The sequence below is a fragment of the Helianthus annuus genome, chromosome 4, assembly GCF_002127325.2.
Source record: "Helianthus annuus cultivar XRQ/B chromosome 4, HanXRQr2.0-SUNRISE, whole genome shotgun sequence".
In the NCBI taxonomy this organism is placed as follows: Eukaryota; Viridiplantae; Streptophyta; class Magnoliopsida; order Asterales; family Asteraceae; genus Helianthus; species Helianthus annuus.
This window is the reverse complement of record NC_035436.2, coordinates 202,127,732-202,153,982: the sequence shown is the minus strand read 5'-3', so window position 1 is coordinate 202,153,982 and position 26,251 is coordinate 202,127,732. Positions and strand designations below refer to the sequence as shown.

At 39.3% G+C, this 26,251-nt stretch overlaps 2 protein-coding genes across 2 annotated transcripts; both read right to left on the bottom strand.

Annotated features, from left to right (window-relative positions):
• Window positions 1-8,408: 8,408 nt before the first annotated feature.
• On the bottom strand, window positions 8,409-9,361 carry LOC110893254. The gene is made up of 2 exons (XM_035989532.1): window positions 9,239-9,361; window positions 8,409-9,155 (listed from the first exon to the last, which is right to left on the bottom strand). Exons 1-2 carry the CDS (start codon window positions 9,359-9,361, stop codon window positions 8,409-8,411), a joined length of 870 nt encoding a protein of 289 aa, XP_035845425.1.
• Window positions 9,362-11,277: 1,916 nt separating this feature from the next.
• LOC110893253 (putative nuclease HARBI1) lies at window positions 11,278-12,947 on the bottom strand. The gene is made up of 2 exons (XM_022140368.2): window positions 12,528-12,947; window positions 11,278-12,460 (listed from the first exon to the last, which is right to left on the bottom strand). The coding sequence occupies exons 1-2, from the start codon at window positions 12,706-12,708 to the stop codon at window positions 11,328-11,330; spliced, it is 1,314 nt and encodes a 437-aa protein (XP_021996060.1). The 5' UTR covers window positions 12,709-12,947; the 3' UTR covers window positions 11,278-11,327.
• Window positions 12,948-26,251: the final 13,304 nt, after the last annotated feature.

Sequence of the window (26,251 nt, the reverse complement as noted above, 5' to 3'; positions counted from 1 at the left end):
GGGAGAACCCACCTTAGGAATCAACGTAATAAAAGAAGACCCGCAACCATAACTGATATTACCCGTAGCGTGAAACTCCATCATAATATTAATAAAATCATCTTCAAAAAGATTCCAGAATCGCTTTATGAACCGAAAATTAAAACCATCCGGACCTGGAGCCTTATTAGAACCACAATCGAACACCGCATCTTTTATCTCTTGTCTAGAAAACAAAGAGATCAAGTCTTGACTCACGTGATCCGTAAGCCTCTTCATACCCGTACACTCTAGAGCCGGCCGATCCTGGACTATCTCTTTGAAATGGTTGCGAAAAAATCGAAGCACTTCTCGTTTTATCAACGTAGGTTTAGTAACCCACTCCCCATTTATCATAATGCCCGGAATAGAGTTTCTCGCCTTTCTGCCATTTACAATGTTATGAAAAAACTTATAATTCTCATCCCCCAAAGATGCCCATTTAACGCGGGATTTTTGTCTAAGATCATGCGCCTTATGGAGCTCAATTTCTTCGATTGCCTTCTTGCATTCGGACCAACTCCACAAATCTGATTCATCAAGATCGTTAAGTTCCATTTGGACCTCTAAATCCTCTTTTTCTTTACGTAGCCGAGACTCTTCCTTTTCCTTATCATTAAACGTGCGAAACCAAGCTCTCAAAGCGGATCTAAGAGCTTTAAATTTGTTGAGCAAATTACTATCAGAAGGCCCATGATTAACCCAACTCCCACAAACCGAATTGATAATTTCCACACAACCTGGGCGGTCTAACCACGAATCGAACATCCGGAACGGTTTAGGACCAAAGTTAACATCAACTACCGAAAAAACTATAGGAGAGTGATCAGACTTATCTCTCTTTAAGCTTGGACACAACCGTTTGGCCACTTATTAAAAACATTTTCACATACCAAAAATCTATCAATCCTACTCCATGTACATACACCTCTTCTATTCGACATATAAGTATATTTCAACCCCTTCAAGTCATATTCTCGTAAACCCGCCTCATCAATGAAATCATTGAAGTCGTTTGTACAAACCTGATCAAATTTGGATTTCTTCCTTTCATCCCGGTTCCTGACCGCATTGAAGTCACCAAAAATAATCCACCACCCACGACTAGAATCAACAATACTATTGAGTTTCGACCACAAGATTCTTTTTTCAATGTTTGTTTGTGGAGCGTAAACATTAACCACATTAAGCCGAACAGAGCCAGCCAAAATCGAACCTGATATATGCAAAAAATTCCTATCTTTATACACCATATCCTTCGCAAACATTTTCGGGTCCCAAATACAAGCTAGACCACCCGAATTTCCATTCGCATTTACAAATTCAAAATCAAAACCCGAGCCTCCCCAATATCTAGACACCAGAGACGACTGAAAATCAAAGACTAAAGTCTCTTGTAAACCAATAAAAGAAATCCCGTTATCATTTTTTAACTTACTAATCCATCCCGGTTTGCCAGAAACCCTAACCCCACGAATATTTATCGAAAGGCAATTCATTTACAACCCCCTTGTACCCCTTCATCAATAATCGACCCCTGAATTAAAACATGAGACTTACTGAGATCAATTCCCAATTTACCACCTAATAAGATGGTTGCGTCGACTTCAGTTAATACAGGAACAACAGGATGCTCCACATTTGTAACGGGTTAAATTTAAACGGATTTAACTAATAACTTTTTGAGCTTTAAATTTAAACGGATTTAACTTTAACCTTTTGAGCATGTTTGAAAAATACACCGTTTTTGAAAGATTTACTATCGAACTTACAAATATACCCAATTAACTTAGGAAACAAAATATAGTCTAAAATCAATCATAATGACATCTAATAACACTTTCAAGTTGTAGGACATGATATTCAATGCAAACAAACCTAACAAAAAATATTTTGTGTTTATTAGGCTAGGCGGTATGGGGGTTTGTCCCCTCACGTCTTTTCATTTTCTGAAGTCTATATCCATAACATCGTCTAGAAAAACTTTCCTAAGCAAGTCTTTCTCAATATAACATATATAACTATCACTTAAATTCCTTTCGCCAATCCAATTACACTAGTCGGTCTTCACGTGCTTCATTGTCGAAAAACATCTTCATCGGTTGCGACGGGTAATACGACAACATGCTTTAATAAACGATATACCAATGTTAATGATAGGTGAATCTTTGTTGAAACCATTAACTTTACAAGACTTGATAAACCATCAAAGTTGGCAAATTGTGTATCCACATTTTCACAAGATCAAAATATAGGTCGCGAGTTGAATCGGAAGCCTTCTTTTATCGGTTTAATCGAAATCATATGGATACATCTCGGCTAGTCTTAGTATTTTTTGGAATGTCAAACCCACCAAAATTATCACATGGACTCCAACAACTCATACAAACAAGTAAGTCCAATGTTTCCTCGTTAAAACGATTCCCAAACTCTTGTATTTGCATATCTAGAACCGCATTGAAGCAATCATACTCATAATAGTGCCGATTTGTGATGTTTGTTTTTCTTCTTGACCACTTTGATTCACCATCCATATTTTTCACTTCAACCTCATACTTGTCTCAAAAAGAGTTAACGTTCTCCAAATATTCATTAAAACCTTTTAATCTAAACTTTTTAACGTTCTCCAAAAACTCATTAAAACCTTCTAATCTAAGCTTTTCCATATGGTTTTTGGTGAAAGAAATCAATTTAACCACATTCAACGAATCTTTCTCTCTTTTTTTTTTGAAGACATTGAGACAATGTGTGTGATGTCTAGAATATGCTCCATCAAGTGTGTGTAACATACAAAGCCGTATTTTTCATATTCCCTTGAAGTCTGTTTGCTTGTTTGGCACAAGAAAGATTCAAACCCGTTTCTTCAACCCAATGAAAAACTTCCACAATGTTTGGATATAAAAAAAGCAAACGAGAAAACGTTTTGTAGTGGGAATTCCAATGTGTATCTCCGGGCCTTGAAAGTGACATTTCTTGATTCAACCCACTTCCGATACAAAGGATTTTTTCCATGTTACTTTTTTTTACTTTCACGAAGCATATCTTGTCATTTGGAAGATGCACATACGATATTTGCTAAACTTGCTACTGTTTCAAAAAGTCTCCAAATAGTTGTATGTTTGTGAGCAACTGCCACAACAACTAGTTGAAGTTGGTCTGAAAGACAATGAATATAGAATGCCGAAACATTTTCCATTAAAATTAGATCCCTTAAGCCATTAAACTCACCCGACAGGTTACTTGCACCGTCATAACCTTGGTCTCTAATCCTAGCCAAACTTAACGCATGTCGTACAAATAAATCATCAATAACCGATTTGAGCATTAACGCGTTCGTCTTCTTGACATAAACAAGCCCAATAAATCGCTCCTTAACAATCCCAAATTTATTCAAAAATCGAATAACAACAGCCATTTTCTCATTTTTTTGATACGTCACATAATGAATCAACCAATAAAGAAAATGCATCACCATCAAGATATTCAAAAACTTGATCAAGTAACTCTTGAGCATAACAATGTTTAATGTTTAGTTGAATTTTAGGCTTGTCATTTGGTTATTTCCGGGTGCAATCTCTAAGATAACCTTACCAAGGTCTTCGTTTATTTGACCCATTAGTTTTAAAAGCACCAAGAAATTTCCTTTATTTAGTGAATCTTTTGATTCATCATGACCACAAAACGACATTCCTTTATTAAACATGATTTTTTTTCAAGCATAGTTGAAGCACCGAATCTAAGTCGATATTCATGTTTTTCCTTATCAGTCCTTTTGTTTAATTTTGCTCCTACCGACTGATTTCCGCTAATCAAATCAACACACTTTTTGAAACATTGGTTGTGAAAACTATCAACTAGGATTAGATGTTTTCTAAGGGTCGCATGTACCTTTTCCCAACCGTTATAAACTTCATAAACAAATGTGTCTCTTTGATCTCCAAAGGTTCCCCTAAACAAGTAGCAACATAAGTAACACACACGTTCCGATTTTACACTATTCTCTAACCATCCCCTATACTCATATCTTTCATGCCAATCTTCCTTAAATCGTTTGAAGTCATTATCATGACACATTGCTAGCGGGAAGTCTATACTTCTCAGTGGACAAGGTCCTTTAAGTATGCATGCCCTTCTAATCTCATCTCGTTGATAAACGTTATATGATGAAATCTGCTTGCGATCATGAGGATCCAAAGAAAGAGTATCGACGCCAACGTATTTGGGAGTTTTGGAGGATGATTCCCCACCTTCCATTTTGAGAAACCATTCCATAATAGAATCACTCATAGCTCTTATTTAGAATCAAAATAAATCATTATAATTTAAGTATAATCAATTCACGTAAACAAACAATGTTTCAATTTCACTTTTCAATCTTGATTCTGATTCACATAATCAATAAATCATTAGAATCTAAATATCTAACAACCTTAAACAAGATTTCACTTTCAATTTTCAAATCCTAGTTTTCAATCTATATTCTCATCACATTAACAAATAAAGTTTCAAACAAAATTTACAAATCTAATTCTAATAACATAAACAAAGAAAGTTTCAAACTATAACATAAACTAGTTCTAATTTCTAATCTCTAAAATATCCCTAATCATCGAATAAAAAAAATCAAGACAACAAACAAAAGAACAAGGGGTGAAACAAAACGTACCTTGGTCGGAAAAAGGTTGATAGCTAGGGGATTCTGGCAGGACGTCGACTGTTGTTGTTGGGCAACAAGGGAACGGCGAGGCGAGTTGGGCAAGATTAGAATTTGGGTGTGATGTTTAAATTAATGAGTAAATGGTAATTTGGTTGGTTAATGAGCTTAGAGTATGGAAATTAGATAATATATCAAATAACTAGTGTTTATATTATTTTTTTAATTTATAGTATAATTTTTCTTAGGGGTCGGTTTGAAAAATGTTAGGGGGTGCGAACGAAACATTTTATGGGTTGCGGTCGGGATTTTCAACGATAAATTAAATAAATTTTGAGTAAATTACAAGTTTTGTCATTTATCTTTATAGAAAATTTCAGGCGTTGTCCTTTATCTTTAAAATTGATGAGTTTTGTACTTAATGTTTAAAAATCTTACACGTTATATCCTTTGAGCCTAACTCAGTTAATATTAAACGTTAAATGAAGGGTAAACTGGTCCTTTACCCATTTATTTTAAAAAAACCATTTTAATAATTAAAACAAAACAATTTTATATATACTAATGACATCTCTCTAAACACACACATACTTCCTCTCTAGAGCCTAACCCACCACCTACCACCACCAGCACCACCACCATACCCCATCACCTGCCAACACCATCCACCCCACATTACTTTAGGGTTCTTGCTAACTAATTTGGGGATTCTGACACAATTCTCAATATAATAACAGACTAAATTTGTGATGAAATAATGAAAACATAACATATATAAACATTCATACCAAATTCCAAAAGGCCAGTTTATCATCAATCACACACAAGACTTTGTTCTTCATAGAAAAGATAAAAACATTTTGATTTTCTTGAACAAAACATTCATTTTCTCGGATCTAGGTTTTGTTTAGTTTTAGATCAAAATCCTAAATTCATACCCAAGACTCTGTTCTTAACTGATGGTCAATTATAGTTTTGGGTTTCAAAATCCTAAATTCACAAATGTCAATAAACAGGTCTTCATCAGCATGATGGTGCTACAGATGCGAAGATTCACCGTAGTTCCAACTCACCGGCAACATTCATCTTTATGTTGCCCCGATTGCAACGGTGAATTCGTAGAACACATTGATAACCCGACCTGTTTACGCGAACCCACCCTCTCAGACTCTTACCGGTCCGTTTTCCGGCTGCTGATTTGTACACTACCGATAACCACCAGATTTCTACCTCGCCGGTGCTTCGCCGGACGAGAAGAACCGCCGACAAAAAAGGATATGGAGGTGGTGTTGGTTTGGTGTGGTGTGTGGGTGGGTGGGTAGTGGTAGATGGTGGTGTTTGTGGCGGTATGTGGTGGTGAGTGTGGGAGTCTAGAGAGAGAGAGAGAGTAAAGAGAAAGAGAGAGTGTGGTTGTATTTTAAAGAGAGAATATCTATTTTAGAGAGAGAGTGTGTTATAAACATATAATATAGAGTAAACTGCAATTTTACCTCCTGGGGTTTAGGGTGATTGGCACCCTTACCCCCCTAACGAAATAATTGCAATTTTACCCCCAAACGTTTGCTGTTATGTCACAACCTTACCCTCGGCTTCAAATTTATTGACTGATATGTTGACTATAACTTGAAATGACTATAATGCCCTTTCATATTACCCCTTGTGTTTTGTTCACTCTGTGATATTACCCCCTGCCACCACTGCCACTGCCATTCACCATGAAACCCCAGGGTAATTTGAAGCCGGGGGGTTGCGACATAACAACAAATGTTAGGGGGTAAAATCGTAATTATTTCGTTAGGGGGGTAAGGGTGCCAATCACCCTAAACCCTAGGGGTAAAATTGCAGTTTACTCTATAATATACTATAATTCATCTTGTTTGAATTATTAAATGGTTTTGTTAAATAAATAGGTAAAAGGACCAATTTGCCCTTCACTTAATGTTTAAAATTAACTGGGTTAAGCTCAAAGGACATACCGTGTAAGATTTTTAAACATTAAGTACAAAACTCATCAATTTTAAAGACAAAGGACACCGCCTGAAATTTGCTATAAAGATAAAGAACAAAACTTGTAATTTACTCATAAATTTTTTTAAGGTGTGTGCCCACCGCCATAGAAAGGGGAGTGGGTCCGTCTCTGAGGTGTTGTATTTGGGTTGTGTGTCATACATAATTTTTTGAGTAAAATGCAATTTGCGTTTTTGAGGTATGAGGGCAACATCAACCCGAGTCTCTATTTTTTAAAAAATAGACACCCGTCTCTCCGTGGTTTTATTTTTGCTACAATTTGAGTCCATCCCGCTTGCTGACATCACATTTCTATTTGAATCATGATGAAAAGACCAAAATGCCCTTTCATTTGCACCCCTTTGTTATGTTTTTGTTGTTTGCTAGCATAAGAGAGAAGGTGGATTTTGTTGTCGTGGATAACATAGGTAGAGAAAAGGTTTTGGAGGTGGTTAGGATTTTTTTAGGTGAAAGGACGATTTTGCCCTTAGTATAGTATATTTCGTCACACATATAACGGGATATATTGATGACAGTTGGCTTGAGGGACTCACAGTGTAGCAAAAATCAAACCCCAGGGACGCCAGTATCCATTTTTTAAAAATATGGACTTAGGTTGATGTCGTCCTCATTCCTCATGGACATAAATTACAATTTACTCTAATTTTTTAGTTCATATCTTCGTGAAATTGTCCACGACAATGAAGTACAGTTTGCTTGACCATTAGATCAAAAGCCATTTTTGAGTGTCTACGAGCACCACATGCACAAGAATTTCTTCTTGCCATACCTATAGATGAGTTAGGGCAGCATATGTCGCCGGTGAAGTACCGTACTATCCTTAAGTATCGCCTCATGATTCCTTTATTTCCAGTTGATGAGAAATGTCCTGTTTGTCATAAGGCGTGTTTGGATTCTTTTGGGGAGTATGCACTTCATTGTAGAGAGCTCCCAGGGTTCAAATACCGACATGATTTGGTTAGGGATGTCTTTTTTGACATACTCAGACGCGTTGGTATTTCTGTTAAGAAAAAGACACGGGCACCCGTTAATTTCTTAACTGACCCATTGGAAGGGAGATCTACCCTTCGACTAGCCGACATTTTGGTCTTTGGATGGGTAGGAGAAAAACATGTATGTGCGGATGTAACAGGGGTTTCCCCGCTTGTGGGCATATGGGGTAGTGTTTTCATGGTGGGTTAGGTTGCTTTAAAGGCTGCTTCGGGCAAAGTGACCAAACACGAGAAAGTGTGCCTTGACAACCAGCACGTGTTTATTGTATTGGGCTTTTTACATATTTCCCCCTCCTAAGCTGCCTTATTACGTATTTACCCAAACCAAAAAATCAATTACATATTTCCCCTTCCTAACTGATATATATTACATATTTCCCCTTTTCATTAAAATGACCCTTATTTATGACTATTTTACCCTTAATGAACTAGTAAATCAATATTTACATATTTCCCCACTCTAATATGTAAAATCAATTACATATTTACCCAATTTATGTATTATCACCCCAATTCTTCTATAGTTCTTCGCCCCTATTTACAATGATAAAAAAATAAAACCAAAAAGTACAAAACATAATTTATGTTCATAATAATTTCCGTTCATAATAATCAAAACATAAATTCCGTTCATAATAATTTCCGGTCAAAAAACATAAATACGATACCAAAAACATAAAATTCGAAATCAACCGCTCATCTTTGACTAATTACTTTCACGTCTTTGCAGCTCGCCATAAATTTCTTGTGAATAAATCACCACGAAAACGCTTCTTGAAATTACTAAATAAGTGCCTAATGCACTCTCTATGCTCAACATTAGGGTAAACTTGTGTAATTGCAATGTCTAGACCCTTTTGCATATCTGATGATATAACTAGTCCATTAGGCGTACCGATTGCTTTCTTAAGTAACTCAAGAAACCATATCCATGAGTTCTTGTTTTCAGATTCAAGTACACCATAAGCCACCGGAAAAATAGAATTGTTACCATCAACACTATTAGCAGCGACTAGTACCCCATTAAACTTGCCTTTTAGATGGCATGCATCTAGAGAAATATAGGGACGACAACCAACAAGAAACCCCTTCCAACAAGCTAGTAGTGAAACAAAAAAGCGTAAAAATAGTTTCTTATTACCTTTAATCTCAATGTCAACTTCGACAACGCTTCCCGGGTTTCGCCTTAATAGTTCCTCTTTAAAAGCATTCGTCTTTATGAATGAGTCTTCCCAATTCCCGTACAAATCACTATAAGCTTGTTCTTTACCTCGAAAGATTTTCATGTAGGGTAGATCAACATTGAAATTTATCTTAACCCACTTGTGGAGTTCTTTAATTGAGACATCCCCATCGCATTTCAACTTATGTCTAAGCACACTTGCAACCCATCCTTGTGTTGCCACCTTATTAGCACCTTTGTTGCTTCTAGTACAAGAATGTGGTTCGACCAATTTCTTAACCTACAGAATTTTAATAAAACATACATTTTATTAAAAATATTATTAGATTCTAATTTTAAAATTAGTTACATCAATACACTTACCTCAAATGAAATTCCGTCTTGCATAACAGAAGCATGTATCCTCCATTTGCATTGCAAGTCACTACACCTTGCTGTGACCCGTGTAGGTTCACTTTTCTCGGTAAAGTATGCAAATTCATTCATGATTGCATAATGGGACAACGCTCGTCTAAACTCTACAACATTTTCATACGTGGAGTTAACTTTGATAGTTCCATTCTTGCTGCTAACAGTTACCGGTTCGGAACTTGCATGCCCAACTTCATCATCTGTACTAAAAGTCACTGATTCATCCTCCTCATCTTCTTCATCATGAGCATCATCCGATTCCCTATAAAAAAACATATTTAAAATGTATCTAAACATATTTAAAATGTATCTAAACCAATATTTACCTTTCTTGCACCGAGCTTGTCTCGACATTATTATTCATTGTCACATAAATGGTTAATTCTTTATCAACTTCGTACATACTAAGCATGAATTTAAAGTTCTCATGAGAATCAACCTTCACAAATTTTTGCTTAGTAGCGTATTTGTCGATATAAAAAACTGAAAAGGATAGCTCCGGATCCGGAGGATAATGAGTGGCAACCTCTTCATTCAAATCATCAAAGTCGTATATGCAAGTGTCAATGTTAAGACATTTTTGAAAGCCAAAACAATAACGTTTTTTGTATGAGTTCTTAGCTAACCGAAAGTAACCTCCATATTTTAATTTTATCTTGTACTTAGTCGATCCTTGGCCAACAACATGCTCAAGCAATATTGGCGATTCTGCGCCATTCTCCCAAGTTGGTGTAAATGAATTATTTTCCATATCATCCATATCATCTTCCATACAAAGCACCTGATTCAGACATAAACACCACCATTAACAGTGAACTATCAAGCATCGAACCAGTAATATCAGACATCATAAACTGAATAAAATCGATGAAGAAAAAACACACTTGTGAAGATGAACAGATGAAGAAGGTAATCGATAAAGAAGATGAACATTAATATCAGACATCATAACCAGTAATATCAGACATCATAAACTGAATATCAGACATGTAACCAGTAATATCAGACAGCATAAACTGAATAATATCAGACATCATAAACAGTTCATCGATGAACAGATGAACCAGTAATATCAGACATCATAACCAGTAATATCAGAAATCGATGAAGATGAACCAGTAATATCAGACATCATAACCAGTAATATCAGAAATCGATGAAGAAGATGAACACAAATAATCGATGAAGATAAACTCTTGAGTAATCGATCAAACCAGTAAACACACATGTAATCGACGAAGAAGATGAAGGATTTTGAACAAACCTGAGGAAGATGAACGTCGACTTGTGGGGGGGAGAAGAAACGTCTCTGGGTGTAGGGTTTGGATGCGTTCAGTATACACGAATGGGATATACACGTTTTTTAATTTGGGGGTAGGAAGGTAATTACTCAAAAAAAGGGGAAATATGTAATTGTTTTTTTGGTTTGGGTAAATACGTAATAAGGCAGCTTAGGAGGGGGAAATACGTAAAAATCCCTATTGTATTTACTTTTGATATTTTTGTTTTTCTGACGCCAGAGGCTGTGGACCTACTTAGTTGAGTTCAAAGGGTCATACATAATAATGTTATTCAGAAAATGGCAGCGACACAGCTTCTTGTCCTTTATGTAAATTTATAAGAGAGGGATAAATATGGTTTTAATTAAAGTTCGTCTAAAATTTTCATATCCGTATTTGCCATTACTCATTTGGTTGGACTTGTAACCTATAAGACTAGTGGGTATGGTTTGGCTCATCCCCACGGGGATGAGCCTCCACGTAGGCGCCACGTATGCGGCTCGTGGGGGATGAGCCAAATGAAGGATGGAGGGGGATGGAGGATGGGGCCCCACCTCATTATTTTATAATTTCTTTTGTTTTAATTTTATAACCCAAGGTAATAAAATCTTTATAAAATTTAAAAAACACAATATAAAACAACATAAAATAATTTCATTTCATAACATAAAAATAAAAAAAATTACATTTCCTAAAAAAAAAAAAAACCGAAACTAAAAAATAAAAAAAGCCTACGAAGTCTAAAATTTAAAACAAACACACTACTCGTCTTCGTCTTCACCTTCGGCTCCGTCATCGTCCACCATGTTAACGTTGTTCCAAATATGTTCTACCAGATCTTGTTGAAGGTTTGCATGCGTGAAGTCGTTTGTTAGCGAGAACGAGTTTAAATCCTGTTGTGGGGGATCAACCGGGACAGTGTTCCCCCAAGGTGCATTCTCATCAAACTCACAAATCGCCCGACCCTCGTCTTCAATAATCATGTTATGGAGCAAAATGCAAGCGTACATACAAAGACGCAGCCTTTTTGGGGTGAACGCACGTGCCGGTTGTGCAAGGATGGCCCATTTTTTTTGTAAGACACCAAAAGCACGTTCGATGTCTTTTCTTGCCGCTTCTTGACGCTTCGCAAATTTTTTCCGTTTTTCGTCCTCGGGATATGGAATAGTCTTCACAATTGTAGACCAAGACGGATATATCCCGTCAGCAAGATAATACCCACGTCTGTACTCTACCCCAGAAACTGTAAAACGTGTGTCCGGTCCCGTTCCATTAACGACATCGGTAAAAATGGCCGATTGGTATAACACGTTGAGGTCGTTGAGTGAACCAGGGAGACCAAAGAAAGAATGCCATATCCACAAATCTTGTGATGCCACAGCTTCAAGTATCACGGTTGGATATCCGTGATCACCTCGCGTATATTGGCCGCGCCACGCAGTCGGGCAACTATGCCACTGCCAATGCATACAATCAATGCTACCAAGCATTCCCGGAAACCCGTGCCTTGCTTCATGAGCTTGGTACAACTGTTGAACATCATACGCGTTTGGTTTCCGCAAATATTTTTTGCTATACAGTTTCACCACATTATGGCAAAACCGATACAAACATTCCCGCGTAGTTCTTGCCGACATCTGTAAATACTCGTCCAAAGCGTCGGCCACTGTCCCGTACGCCAGTTGTCGAATGGCCGCAGTACACTTTTGTAACGTTGTAAACCCTTGATAATTACGAGCATCAGGACGTTGTGTGAAAAACGGGTCTAGCCCCGCCAAATCATTGGCAATCCTTGTGAATAAGCGGCGACTCATTCGGAACCTGCGTCTAAAAATGTCGGCGTTGTAAAGTGGCTCATCCGAAAAATAATCGTTCACCAATTTGTCGTGCGCTCCTGTCGTATAAAATATATAAGTACGAGTTAAAAAAAAATAAGAACAATGAAATTTTGTAATAAAAACCTTGGCGGTCTCTGTTAATGCGTATTCGTGTGGTAATAACATTTTCACCAATTTCTTCCATTTCCTCTTCCTCTTCCTCTTCCTCTTCGATTAAAATCTGTCCCGCCCGTAGTACAGCGTTTGCGAAAAACATCTCCTCTTCGTCATCCGAAGACGAGGGCCACCAAGGATTAGAAGCCATTGTGAGTGAAAAGATATTTTTTTTTATAAAAGTGGGAGAAATTGGTATAAAAGTGAGAGGGTTTTGGGTTGAAAGTGGGGAAATAATAGTGAAAGTGGGTGATTTTATAGAATAAAATGATTTTTTTTTTTTTTTTTAAATATTTCTAGCCGTTCAACGGCTATATTATTTGAATGGAGGAGCGGCGCACCCGGCTATGGGTGGCCGTTTGAGTCGCGAGCCGATCCAGGGGGCCGGTGTGGGGGTCCGGCGCCGGGCCAAGCCGGCCCCCATACCTTCTAGTCTAAACATGACTATATGTACCATACTACCATTTACTACACTGCATAAGAAGTCAGAAGTTGACCCACATCATATTTAATAGGTCCAAGTGTCCAACAGGTACAAAATTAAAGTCAAAATCACATAGTGAATCAAGTTGAGAGCTAGGGTTCATCAATATCTTTGGAAATTAATTTTATCCACGTTTACTAACCAATTTATATTTAAGAGTTAAATGTCATTTTAGTCTATATGGTTTGATTATTTTATCAGTTTAGTTAAAATATTTCATTTTTTACCTGTAGGTCCAAAAAAAAGTTTCACCATTACCATTTTAGTCTACTGGATTAACTTTATCCATTATTTCTGTTAACGAGAAGGCAATTCGGTCATTTATATGGCCGAATTGCCCTTCTAGTTAACAGAATTACATATAAAATGACTGAGTTACCCTTCTAGTTAACAAGAATCGTTTTTGAAAGACAAGTTCAGAAAATAACATTTTCCAGGTGTTAAAACGTCTTTTTGAGATAGGAATCTGAGAAACGAGTTCAGGAAGTTTTATCAATTACATTTCATTACCTATTACCTATATATTAAAATTACAACTTAATGAATAGTAAAATCACCTACGGATGAGCAAATGGTACCGGGTAACGGTACCTAATTTACCAAAACGGGTACATTTTCGGTATCGATTCGGTACTGACTTTTGACATTTTCAGTACCGGTTTGGTACCTGTATTTACCGGTTTTTACCCTCAAATACAGGTACCGTATCGTACCAGGTATATTCGGTACCGGTACCCACTTTTAGTTTCAATAAAAATAAGAAAAGATAAATTGTTTTTTTTTGTTTTTTTTTTTTCTAATTGTAACTAGTAGGTTCATAATTATATCCTAGTGGAGTCTTACCAGGTTATCATAAAAGTCCAACAAAGGTGATTAGTTTATTAAGAAATTTACGAGTGGGTCATTTGATCCCTTTAGGTACAATGTGGCTAGCTAGTCACGTACATTTGTACATACATACACCCATTTGTACATCCATACATGTACATACTGACGGACCAAATGACTTTTCTATTACGGGTAGTTAATATTTAACGTCGGTTGTCCATCATTAAATATTATTTTTTTCAGAGGTGGGTTCACATAATAAGAATATAAAACCAATTTTTTCACCCAAAACTTTTTGGAGCCCAAGCACCGGCAAAGCCAAAAAAAAAAAAAAAAAAAAGAAACGAACCGTTCGTGAAAACCGAAAATCAAAAAAACTGAAACCAAATGGTTTTTAGAAACCCATTTGTTTTGAAGCCCAAAACCGACACATGCATCACTATTCACTAGTAGTATAATCATTATAAAATAAGGACTACCCACCCAACTATGAACTTAACATGATTTAGGCATGTAGTCATGTCCTTAAAAACTTATCAACATCCTAGAGTGTGTACCACATCGACCCCTTAACCAAAGGAATGAATGAAACAGAAATCACAAAATCTAACCACTTAACTTGTCCATGGTCGTGGTGACTTTTGTGAACACAATCATGGTTCCAGAGTTTCTATTCGGTTTCCCTGAGATTGTTAGTGGACCCTTGATTTTTTAAGAGTTAATATTTAAAAATGTGTGATGAATCGGTGTGCCTCGATTGTTGAATATGTAAATAACATGCGAAAATTTTTGTGTATTGGATAGAATATAACCCGCAATCCTTTTGTTAGCGATGTTTACCACTTGGGTCCAGATATGCCACTTTTCAAGTTCAAGGTGGCTCTAAAGTCTAAACCTACACATGGACGATTTGTCACGAAGCCAACCCAATCCAATTCATTTCTAACTTGGTTTTATACTAGAGATGCACAAATCAGATATTGGGCCATACTTGGTTCTAAGTTGAAACTGGGTACGGGTATGGTTGATAGGATCAAAAATTGGGTATGACAATACCCAGGATGGGTATGCGACTAGGATTTGGTGAGAAAGTGATCGTGTATGAAACCTGATAGGGAGTAACCGGGTTATTAATACCTGGTCTCGGTCTTCGGGGCCTTTTTAGGTAATATTTTATACCCGTTTTTTTCACCTATATTTCGTACAATCTAATCTCGAAAATTCACATATCCACATCCTTTAAAGTTGAAACCACTCGCAAGAACAATCTCAAATATTGGGCTAAAGTCTTTTGACCCAACCCAAAAACATTGCAACGGAACTTAAAATCCCACTTGAGAAGTTAAATCTTTTGACCCAACCTAAAACCCATTTCAACTCCCTAACTTAAATGCATTTTTTCCACTTTAGCGCTTGTATAAAAAACCCTCAAAAATTAAACAAACCCTCAAAAAATTAAAGTATTATATTTTGTTTTGTTTTTGTCGATGATTTATTTCGAGTACAATATGATGTTTTTGTTTAATGTTTGTGATTTTCATTTAGATACGTTTTGTCTTTCAAATTTGATGTTTTGAACATGGTAAGTGTCTTCGTATTTTAGTTAGTTTGTCTTCAATTCGTATCGATTAGTTAACTTTTGGAAGTTATTATACATGTTTATGTTCTTGAATAGGTGCATATTGGAAGGATAAAGAAGAGAAAGAAAATGTGGTGTTTGCAATGGCTAATGTTGTACAAGGAGTAGTGCATTAAATCACCACAAACACGTTGGATGCCAAACCTTTTTTATGTGTTTGTACATTTAGAATTTTAGACATTAAAATGTGTCCCTTTGTACTCATAAACCAAGTGGACATTGAATCAAAATACGGGTTAAAGTTCACTATTAGAAAGATAGCAACTATAAAGTTGGGGGTATTTGTATAACCTTTTGTGTAAGTTGTTTAAAAATTATATAGGGGAGCGTTTTCAATACTTAAGAGACTCTGTTAAAACATTTCATGAACTAATAGTGGTAATAAAGGTTTCTTCAGCCTAACAAAAGCGAAAGGTCTACCTTTGAGCATCGATCAAATCATCAAAAAGACTACTTCGTAAAATCATGGTAAAAAAGTCTACTTTCCAAGTTAATGTTTTAAACTCGTTTACTTTACTTGATAGGCATGTTGCCGAGATTGATGAGCCATACACGGATGAGTAGGATGAACCCAATCGTCCGGGTGGTACTCAACTTCATTACGTCTAGTAAGACACCTACTCAAGAGACATATTTGGGGTAGAGTGAGAATCAATAATCATTCTATTGCAATATCATAGCATCATAAGGTTTTCGTATTCATTTAAAATGTTTGGCATCATTTATTTGAATAGTTTCTGTATTTATTTATCACTTGTATCATCAAAATTTGAATTTATTTATCCCCTTGTATCATCAAAATGGAATTGTAACATGTTTTGGTTTTATACGCGTGGCCATTGGTTCGAAATATAGTGATTTGCTTGATTAATTTGTTTAAATTTAAACTTAAATTAAAATTAGAACACAATAGTTTCCTTTGAGTGGGTTATGACCGATTTACTTTGACAATGGATGTTGGTTTGACATCAACAACTTGCATTCATCCGTTGAGTTTGATATGTCGAACGGGAGCTAATAAGCCATCGACACGTTGTATTTTCCATTATCTCCAACAAATAAATACATATCCAAGAAAAATAATTATGATATTAGATGAGATTTAAATTTATCTATACACTCATAAGCCTTTAATCTCATGCATATGGACCTAGTTAGCATCATATAAAAACTGAATTTTGCGAGAAAGTAGATACTAAATGTTATCGAGAAAATCAATAGTTAAAATGTTACATTGATAATTTGATATGTGGTGGAATAACTAAATCACGATCACATTGTGGTCACGTTATTGTCATATAGAAATTTGAGCAATAACTAAATAGTTGATGAAACAATGGTTAACCGGGCAGGGTTAACTCACTGATCTCGTCAAGAAGGGTTAATCCCTTCCTCCCGAGGATCGTTGACTGGATCACCGGTGGGTTGATCTCCTGCGCAAAGAAACAAACCGTGACTCGTAACAAGGAGGATGGGGTGGGGGGGTGCTCCTTGTTACCACTCTCCGGCGTAAGAATCAGTAATCTGCTTGGGAAGCAAAGTATGATAGTAGTAGTAGTGAGAGAGTTGTGAAGAGATCCCTCAAACCTGGTTTGGGGTTGGTATTTATAGCCGAGGAGTGAAGGAGGAGGATGATGGACAGACTGACGACGTGCTGCACCTTTGCAGGTGTGTCAGGCTTGTCGGGTGTGGAGGTTACGCCACGTCAGTCTGTTACTTACGTAGCCCTGACAGATGACTGTCATTGGTGCTACTTGCACTGTGGTGTCAGTCCCACTTGTTGGGCGTATAGGATGCGGTGCGAGCCGCATCGCTGCCTGCGGTAATATCTGATGTTACCGCGTCCCTTGCTTGTGATCAAGAAATACGCGAGACGCGGTGCCAGCCGCATCGTCGCCTGTGGTTACTGTCGCAGCTTCCTTGTATTGATAGAAGTGTTCACTGGACGCGGTGCCAGGCCGCATCGCTGTGAATACTTCCGTTTTCATACACCAGATGTGATGTTATGCCGCATCACCCTACCGTTCTCATATTCCACGTAAGTCCTCCTCCATCACTAGACAAATTGGACTCAACCACTGTGTCGATGCGTTCCCGCACGGACATAAGTAGGTTGTTAGCTAGTGGGGGTTTTGATAAGGGTAATGGTCACTCGCGGTCGATGCTGACGCGAGATCTGGGACCATACCCCTTCAAGTCCCCCCAGTCTAGTGTTGCTGCCATATGCAAGTTGCATGTGGGAGGAGTACTGGACTATGGTGTCTAGAAGGTAGTTTGGAGTCTGGAGAAGATCCTAGACCAAGTGGATGGTCTTTGCTCTTTGTAAATCAAGCTGGAGGTCTGGAAGAGTCATTTGATGCCTCTTCCGTACCGGTGAGAATGATTCGTCTGATACGAAATTCTCAACCTCGGGTTGGGTGCCACCTGTTGGTGTGTCGAACCAACCTGAGACCTTGTTGGGCGTATGCACAAACTTCGAACCAATCTCTGAGATGGTGGTTGAAGGTGTGCACAAACTTCAAACCAACCTTTGAAGTGGTGAATGAAGAAGAGAGTTTTCTGATGTCATGATTGGACATCAAATGATGATCCCTTGTGTGGGGTGTTCATGTTCTTCCAATTAGCTCTCTAGTAACCGCACATCCTTTGCGGTTACCTCGTTGCTTGACATTGTTGGCCACGGTTGTGGGAACAACGTTGAGTACCTGCGTCAATGTTGGCCATGTTTGGTCGAACAATGTGATTCTGGATAATGGTCAAATAAACATGGTCATAGGCCTGGTAATGCCCACCATTGTTTATTCTATCCATTTTACAAGTAGGGTAACAAAGTCATAAGCAGACTTGTTACCGCTTCTTCGATCGCTTGTTATTCGACAAGATCTCGTATGATCATTAGGGATCTCGTCCGCATCTCTTCCTTAGGCACCTTCCTTCACGCTCCAATACCGAGGAGTTTTCCTTGAAGTAGTTTCGTTCCTCGATGTGAAGACTTAGTTGTGGCTCTTCCGTAGCAACCGTTTGCGGAAGCTATGGTTGTGTCCGCAGCGACTCATGAGTGTCTGCGGTTTTGTCACCCCATATTCGCTTGAAACGGTTGTGTTGCTCGGATGTGGCTCTTGAAGGATCAGGAGTCAGGGTTGCTGATGTGCGTACGCGTACATTCCCTTCCTTCTTCTCGTTAAAGAGGTTGTTTATGCACCCTCTGTGGTTGTGAACCGGACAGGAGGGATTTGAAGCTTGAAGAGAATGAAGGAAATGCGGTTTACCTGTTTCTGAGATGCGGTTTAGTCCAAAGAACAACGCTGGTTCTGAGTATCCGACACACCTGAACGGGCTCGTGTGTGTCATTTCCGCATATTCCACGTGTGCTCGTGGGTAGTGCGGATAAGTATTATACCCCCTTATAGTGTGGAGATATATATTTTTGCCTATTTTTAGGGGTATGTAAAAAAACGACATGCGGTATGGGTTATGGTGCGGTATACCAGAGAAACCGCATGCCGCTTATAATTGGATAATGTAGTCGCTTTTTGTTGCATACGTGGCTGATCTCACGTGTGAGTTGGTGGAAGTTGGTGAGATCATTCTGGCATGTGCTGAAATGAAAGGACATTTGCACTGCCCGAGGCATTAAATGCACTGTAGCAAGGAGTGTAAAGGTCTCTCTTGTCAGGCGCGTGGGCGGCAACGCGCGCGTGGTAACCGTCAGCGGAAACAGCGCTTGACACGTGGTGTCGCGTAATTCGCTCTTTTTGAACGCGATGATTCAGTTTGTCCCTCCGCATTAATTGCGATGGGTATATAAGGGGATACCGTTCGTGGTTTCCCCTTACTTGTTCGAAATTTCAAAAATTTGCCGGTGAGAGAAACATTTTCTCTGTCTTCTCCGACGATATTTCTTGAACTTCTGGTGAGGTTGATTTGAGTTTTTCCACTCACGTTCTTTCCGTTGTCCATATTTCTGATGGCTGAACCATCGAATGTACACAATATGGGGGGTGAAAACCCTGAACAGCCGGTAGTGGCGGCTGATGAAGACGAAGATGATGATGTTGATGCTTCCGGTGGTGGGTTACCGGTGTTGAAGTGGTCAAAGGGTGGTTTTAAAAACCTGATGACCACCGGTCATATGGCCGACGAGTGGGAGGCTACTTACCCACAAGAGGGGGATACCGGTGCCGATGCTCCGGCCGGTTATATTACTATGTGGGCAGATTTTTTCACCGAAGGCAACCTTCGGTTGCCGGTGACGGTGTTCGTTGCGGAGGTGTTGGAGTACTATCATCTCCATATCTCCCAACTTAGTCCATTTGGGATGTTCCGAATCAGGAACTTTGAGTATACCTTCCGTGCCCATGGCTTGCCCATTACTGTTGAAAATTTCCGGCGATTTTACCAGTTGACGGTGAACACCGGTTTTTTCTCTTTTACTCAACGTCATGGGAGTTTGAAGTTGATGACACCTCCGAAGGGTGTGACCCATTGGAAGATGAAGTTCTTCTATGTTAAAGCCTGTGCGGTATATGCCAATATGACTTTCCGGGATGTCAATATTGGTGTCACTGATGAGGACATTCCGGTTGCCACCGCGAAGACTGTGAACTGGTTCTCTAGGCTGCGGCCTATTGAACTCAAGAAGTTAGACAACAACCAGCTGTGGGTGTTGCGGATGATGCTTACTAGGCCGGACAGGAAGGCAAGACCCGTTCTGCGGGAAAAGAGTGGTGGTAAGCCTGTTACTCTTTATTGTTTTTCTTGCTTCATTATCCTTGTAGTAATATGCATGCATGTGTTGTATCAGCGGATGCGGTTGGCTTGTGGAGGATGTTTGAGCCCGATTTCAAGGGCCAAGTTGATCTGATTCCGGTTGAGTTACGGGAAGGTTTTAATCTAGAAATTGTTGGTAACTTCCGTGTACCCAAACGTGATGTGTTGAGGGCACCCGTGCCAGAAGGCGAAAAAGGTATTTTCCAAGTTGTACTTGTTTTCCAAGTTTACCCTCGTAATTTGTTTGCTTAATTTCTCCCATGCAGCTATCCTTGCGGATTTGGGGAAGTTTGAAAAGCGCATCCCTAAGAAGCATGTGGAGAAGAAGCAGGTGAAGAAAACCACGCGGGGTCGTGGTAAGGAGAAAGCTGAGGGCTCAGTTGCCCCTCTTCCGGTGTCTCGGGCCGTAGGTACCTATCGATCTTGTTATCGCAGATATACGATTATGTGGTAGTATCTGATACCCTTGAGGGTTTGGGTGTTCTAGGTAGTGGTGCGGCTGCGGGTGGAACCGCTGCGGGTCCCCCCGTTGTTGGTAAGAAGAGAGAACCAGAGCAAAAGGCTGCTGGTGGTGGTGAACCGAAGCGTCGGAAGCTGCAGTCTAAAAGGGCTCCTCCGGTGTGAAAGAAACCTGCGGTTGCTGCTGGTGAGTATAACTTTTTGCATTGTTTTGTATGCACATCGTGTTGGATTAATAGTTGTTGCTCTTTGTATTTGCAGAACCACAAGATGCAGGTTTTTCGTTCTTCGATTTTCCTTTGTCTCCTTCGCATACCGCTGTTGTGGATGCGGGGGTGCCAAAGGAGCCTGAGTTACCAAAGGAGCCTGCGGCACCTTTTGAGGTACCCCTGATCCCACCGTGCAGGTGGAGAAGACGGTGGAGAAGACTGCTTCCCAGATTTTTGATACTGTGGATTCCTCCAACAATCTAATCTCTCCCAATGAGGGTGATGGATTGGACTTTAGGTTTTCAGATACTGGGAAACAGAAGTCGGATGCTGAGCCGCGGCAGACTGATGCTGAGCCGCAGAAATCTTCAGCTGGTGAGAAGGTTTCCGGTTCTTCTTCCGGTGGTGCGGGTTATGATGGGCCTCCTATTCAGCCTGGGGAGTCTGAATTGGAGTACTATTACCGCACCTACACACAGGATCGAAGTACAACTTATCATCGACCCCCCTGGACTGTTATGCAGGGGGATGATATTTCGAACGATCCTTTCGCGTGTAGGGAGATTCTGGGTGGTCTGGGCACCCCATTTGAAACTGAACGTGAGCTGCGCATCAACCAACTGTCTTCTATGCTAGTAGGAAGTTCCATTGTGGCGAATGCCATTTTGGAAGATTACAAGGTGCTAGGCCGCAGGGAAGAAGAAGCTGCTCGTTTGCAGGCCGAAGCAGAAGAGTTGGTGAAGGCTGCTCGTGCGGGTGCGGAGCAGCTTGAAAGAGATAGAGCTGCTTTTGATAAGCAGAAACAGACTGCAGCGTGGGCTGCAACTGCTGAGCTGAAACAGGTTCGTACTCTTGCCAAGTTACTTTCTGATGAACGCAAGAGTTGGAACGAAAAGTTTTCCAATTAGCGCAAGAAGTGGAATGAATCTTGGGATAAGCAGAATGACAATCTGTTTTGTGCTCGTTAGGAGTTGACGAATGCCAAGGCAGCGAACGCTGCTTTGGGCAAAGAGAAGGCGGCAACTGAGGCGGTTGCGGTTAAAGCGCAGCAGGCGGGGGCCCGGGCTGTAATGGCGCTTGAAGAGTCCAAGGAAGCGGGGGCTCATGCTGCAAAAGCCCTTGAGGAGGCCAAAGAGAGTGAGAGTCGCTCTTCTAAGGCTCTTGAGGTGGCGAATGCTGAGCGCACCCGTTTGGATCAAGTTGTTGCCAGCCTTCAGGTATGATTCGTTATTTCTGTTTGTATTTTTCTTTCCGCCTTTTGAGAATGTTTACTGATTTTGATTAAACTGTTTTTTGCTCTTTGAAAGGCTGAAGTTCAGACCCGGGAGGTCGCGGTTACAGACCTCACAGCCCGCGTGACTGTTGCGGAAGAGCGGGCTGATGCTGCTGTTGAAGCCAGAGATGCGCTGACTTCTTCGCTCCAACAACTGGAGGCTGATCGTGAGTGGATGCGGAGTCATGGCATTGCACATGTAAGTATTGTGACTTTGTATCAAAGTGTAACACCTCGAAATTTTGTGTCCAATGATGTGTTAACACGTGTCATTTGTTTACACGTGGCATTAATATTAAATAAAGGACTAATGTTGACATACCTTGAAAGTATATAAATTCGAGGGTTATAAAATGTCAAACAAAGATAAATATACTGTATAGTATCCCTAAACGATGCTCGTACCTTCAAACGAATAAATCACGGATCGTACGGAAGCGGAACGCAGAAGAAAGTGAGAAATTACAAGCTACAGGGGTTAACTGTGCCAACATGTTTAATTATACCTCTGAGTGACCATTTAACGAACCCGAGGCTTGGTAACAATAAAATACGCTCACTAGAATATGATATATAAATCTCGCGAAGTTCCGTTTTAAAACGAGAAAGTTATGATCAAATCCGTGTACGAGGGGTTAAAAGCGTCAATAATAAAAGTTAAGACCTTTCAGATAATATTGAAAATAACCAGAGGACTTAATAATTCACATAAATAACGCGAGGCCCTTAATCGTAAATAACCGAGGGCCAATTCGCAAAGTTACCCCTTCGGTTCCGAAAGGTCAGGTTATTAATTACAAAGATTCGGTAATCATTGCGAAAGATTTGGCAAGATTCTGATCATGATTACAAAGGATTTAAAAATCCTGAAAACATAACCTAACGCGACCCGCGTAAGGTTTCAAGGTAAGTTGAGGCGGGCCGCGAGCCTCCTCTTAAACGCGCCTGGTTAGTAAACTTCAGGCGACCCGCGTACAAAGTGCCTGGTTCCCCCATGCGGGCCGCGTCAGGCGCCCAGATGCAGAAACATGCTTAACTTGGCTGTTCAGCCTTCCAAGAGCCATCATCTGCATTTAAACACCTCCAAATGACCCCTAAACGACCCCTAACACTAAGGACAAGTGTTGATCAGTTGTGGTGTGTGCTAGACTTTGTTGTCAATCAATTGTGGTGCTTGAAACCACTATATAAAGCCTAAGTTGCAACCATAAGTTCACACCCCATCATCTGCATCATTTGGTCATTTCTGGAGCTCCAACTTCCTCTCAAGTGGTCACACTAGGTGCATAGGACCTCAGTAAGTGTTCCACTCCTTTCCCATTTGAGCTTTAACTTAGTTTTAGCTTAAAAGTCGATCCGTCGTAACTAACGGTCGACTTAGCGATAACTCACAAATGATTCAGTGAATTGTCGAATCAAGAATGGTTATTTGTTGGTAATTATGTGGGTAATAAACCTCTAAAAGGGTTCCCACTGATCACCACTCTAACTATGTCAAATGTCGAGTCAAACGTGCACCCAAAAAGTCAACAGAATGTCGTTTTGGCGAATCTTGCATAATCTGTAATGTATATACTATGGAACCTGTTTTGATGATCATAAAACATGATATTAAGTATATAAACTTGTTTGCGCTCGTTTGAATCGACCAATTGCTATATTAACCCGGTTCGGAGCCGAATGTCGCAAAAGTTTGACTTTTGCATTGACTTCAGTTCTGACCCGTTTTAGTGAGGTATAGATATGCCTTAGGACTCTCTTAGGACCAGGTCACGTGATGGTATAACCCTCTGTGACCGGTTCATCGTTTGTCCGAGTCTTTTACGCATTTCCGTTAATCGCCTAAAAGTTGACCGTAACGCCCTTTTTAAAATAAAACTAGTATTTCGGACACGTGAACGGACCATAACCTTGCTCACTAAATTATAAGCATGTCCTTAAAGTCTCACGTCAATCCGAGGTCTAGAATAGGAGTTCTGCTAAATAGCGCAATAAAAATAAACTATTGTGATAAACGGCGCAATTAGCATAACACCTATCTAAACCAAGATTTCGTCACCAAAACTTCTACCCACTGTATTAAAATAATATTTTGGGAATTTTAAAGATTTTTAATAAATTTTACCTCGCTCATAACCTGCGGTTATGGCTACGGTTCGGTAAATACCGAATATGCCCTTTTTGGCCATAAAATGAGTTCTACAAGGTCTTTTGACCCGATTCCAGTTGCTACTAATTTTAAATAATAAATAAAGTATTTTAGACTTTATAAACTGTTCGGGAAACTCAGATTTCCTGTAGAACTCGAAAAGCTCTTTAAAAGTCTTTAAAATGACCGAAAAACCCCTACGGGGCATAATGTTAACTTAAACTCGTTACGGGCATCACGGAAGGTATCCTAATGATACCGCAACCTCTTTAAGGTATATTGACTTAGGAAGCAAGCGTAGGACTCTCACGGTTACCCGTTACACCTATTGCGTGCACGGTTCGGCTTATGTAACTAGTTTACATAAATTAGCCGATACGGGTCAAACCATATCATTTCGACCCCGAAATCCAGAATGTGAATATTAAACCCATATAAAACAAGTCTCCAGACTTGTTGGGTCAGAATCACATTCCATTCACGGTTTTCGCCTTTCCACGCGATTAAACCGTATCTATCTTTTGAAACCAACCGGTCTAGGCTACGGCTAATATAAAGACCCGTTAGGATTCTAATAGGTTATTTTGAAAATCTTCGTTCCAGAATAAGGAGCCCCAGTAAAAGATATCGGTGATTTAATTGATTAAGGAATATACATTGCAAAGGTAAATACTTTTAACTTATTTTCCCTTATACGGGCTTGGGATACGATATTTTAAATATACCGCTTGGTCGGGTGTAGAAACCTTTTAATCGGAGATGATTAAATTGCATAATCCCGTTTTAATCTGTATTGATTGATAACAAATAACGTTGGGGGTTAATGACCGTGTCCTGGATATCCTTGGCTCATTTTAAAAAGTGAATGGCCACGACGTAAGCACAAGGTGTAGGCAAAACACCTCCTGTTGCATATGTATAACGTATACTCACTCGTGAGAGTATTCTTCTTGTGAGATTATATTTGTGGTGCGTCGATTAATCTTGTCCGGCTTGTATTGTATAATCACCGGCCCTAAATGTTGGACAACCATGTAAATCGGATACAAGATTTTTATTAACAAAATTGTCCCAAGTATAAAAGATTAATTTTGCCTTTGGGTATTTTAATCAACGTGTCAAAATATTTTGTGCCTTGTGCATTCAAATCAATTTTCCCAACTCTTTTCAAAGGAGTCGGTTGAATGTATTTACCAGTGTAAACTGACGTATTTTCCCCAAAAAGATTAAGTGCAGGTACCTAAACGTAAATTGGCTGGTATTAGCTCCCTAGCGTCGTGATAAGTCTCGCAAGCTTGATTGCAGTATCTGATGGAACAATATTTTATTATTATTTTGATCCACTGTGGATATATTCGACTTCTGTAATACATTTGATATTACAACCAGAGGTTGAAGTATATATTTATCTTTAAGCTTCCGCTGTGCATTATATAATTGTGTGGTTTGACTATATTGTTGCCAACATCGTCACGGTAATCCCCCACCGGGCCCACTGGTGAGACACGTGGAAATCGGGGTGTGACAGGTTGGTATCAGAGCCAACATTGAGTGAATTAAACACTATCCTAATGTGTTTAATCTCAGTGACACAATTGCACATACTTGAGTCTAGACTTAACATAGGATTACTCCCGACTCTAATCTGAAATTTATTGCTTCCAATTATTTTTATATATATTGGATACGTCGCCAAGAGAAGAAGCCGTAATAGGAGTTCTCCACACTCGGGGTCCTGAGATGCTGAGCTTCGTACCGCGACAAAAATGAAACGAACACCCAAGGAGAATGCAGTCAAAAATAATAATGAAGAAGAAACTCCTCTTACTGAAAATCGTTTTCTTATTAGTCCCTATAAGGACATAATTATCCTTCAGTCCTTA

Coding starts and splice junctions, on each gene's coding strand:
- LOC110893254 (XM_035989532.1), bottom strand. CDS start 9,361: ATGAATGAATTTGCATACTTTACCGAGAAAAGTGAACCTACACGGGTC. Junction 9,156..9,238: donor AAGACGGAATTTCATTTGAG/GTAAGTGTATTG, acceptor AAAATTCTGTAG/GTTAAGAAATTGGTCGAACC.
- LOC110893253 (XM_022140368.2), bottom strand. CDS start 12,708: ATGGCTTCTAATCCTTGGTGGCCCTCGTCTTCGGATGACGAAGAGGAG. Junction 12,461..12,527: donor CATTAACAGAGACCGCCAAG/GTTTTTATTACA, acceptor TTTATACGACAG/GAGCGCACGACAAATTGGTG.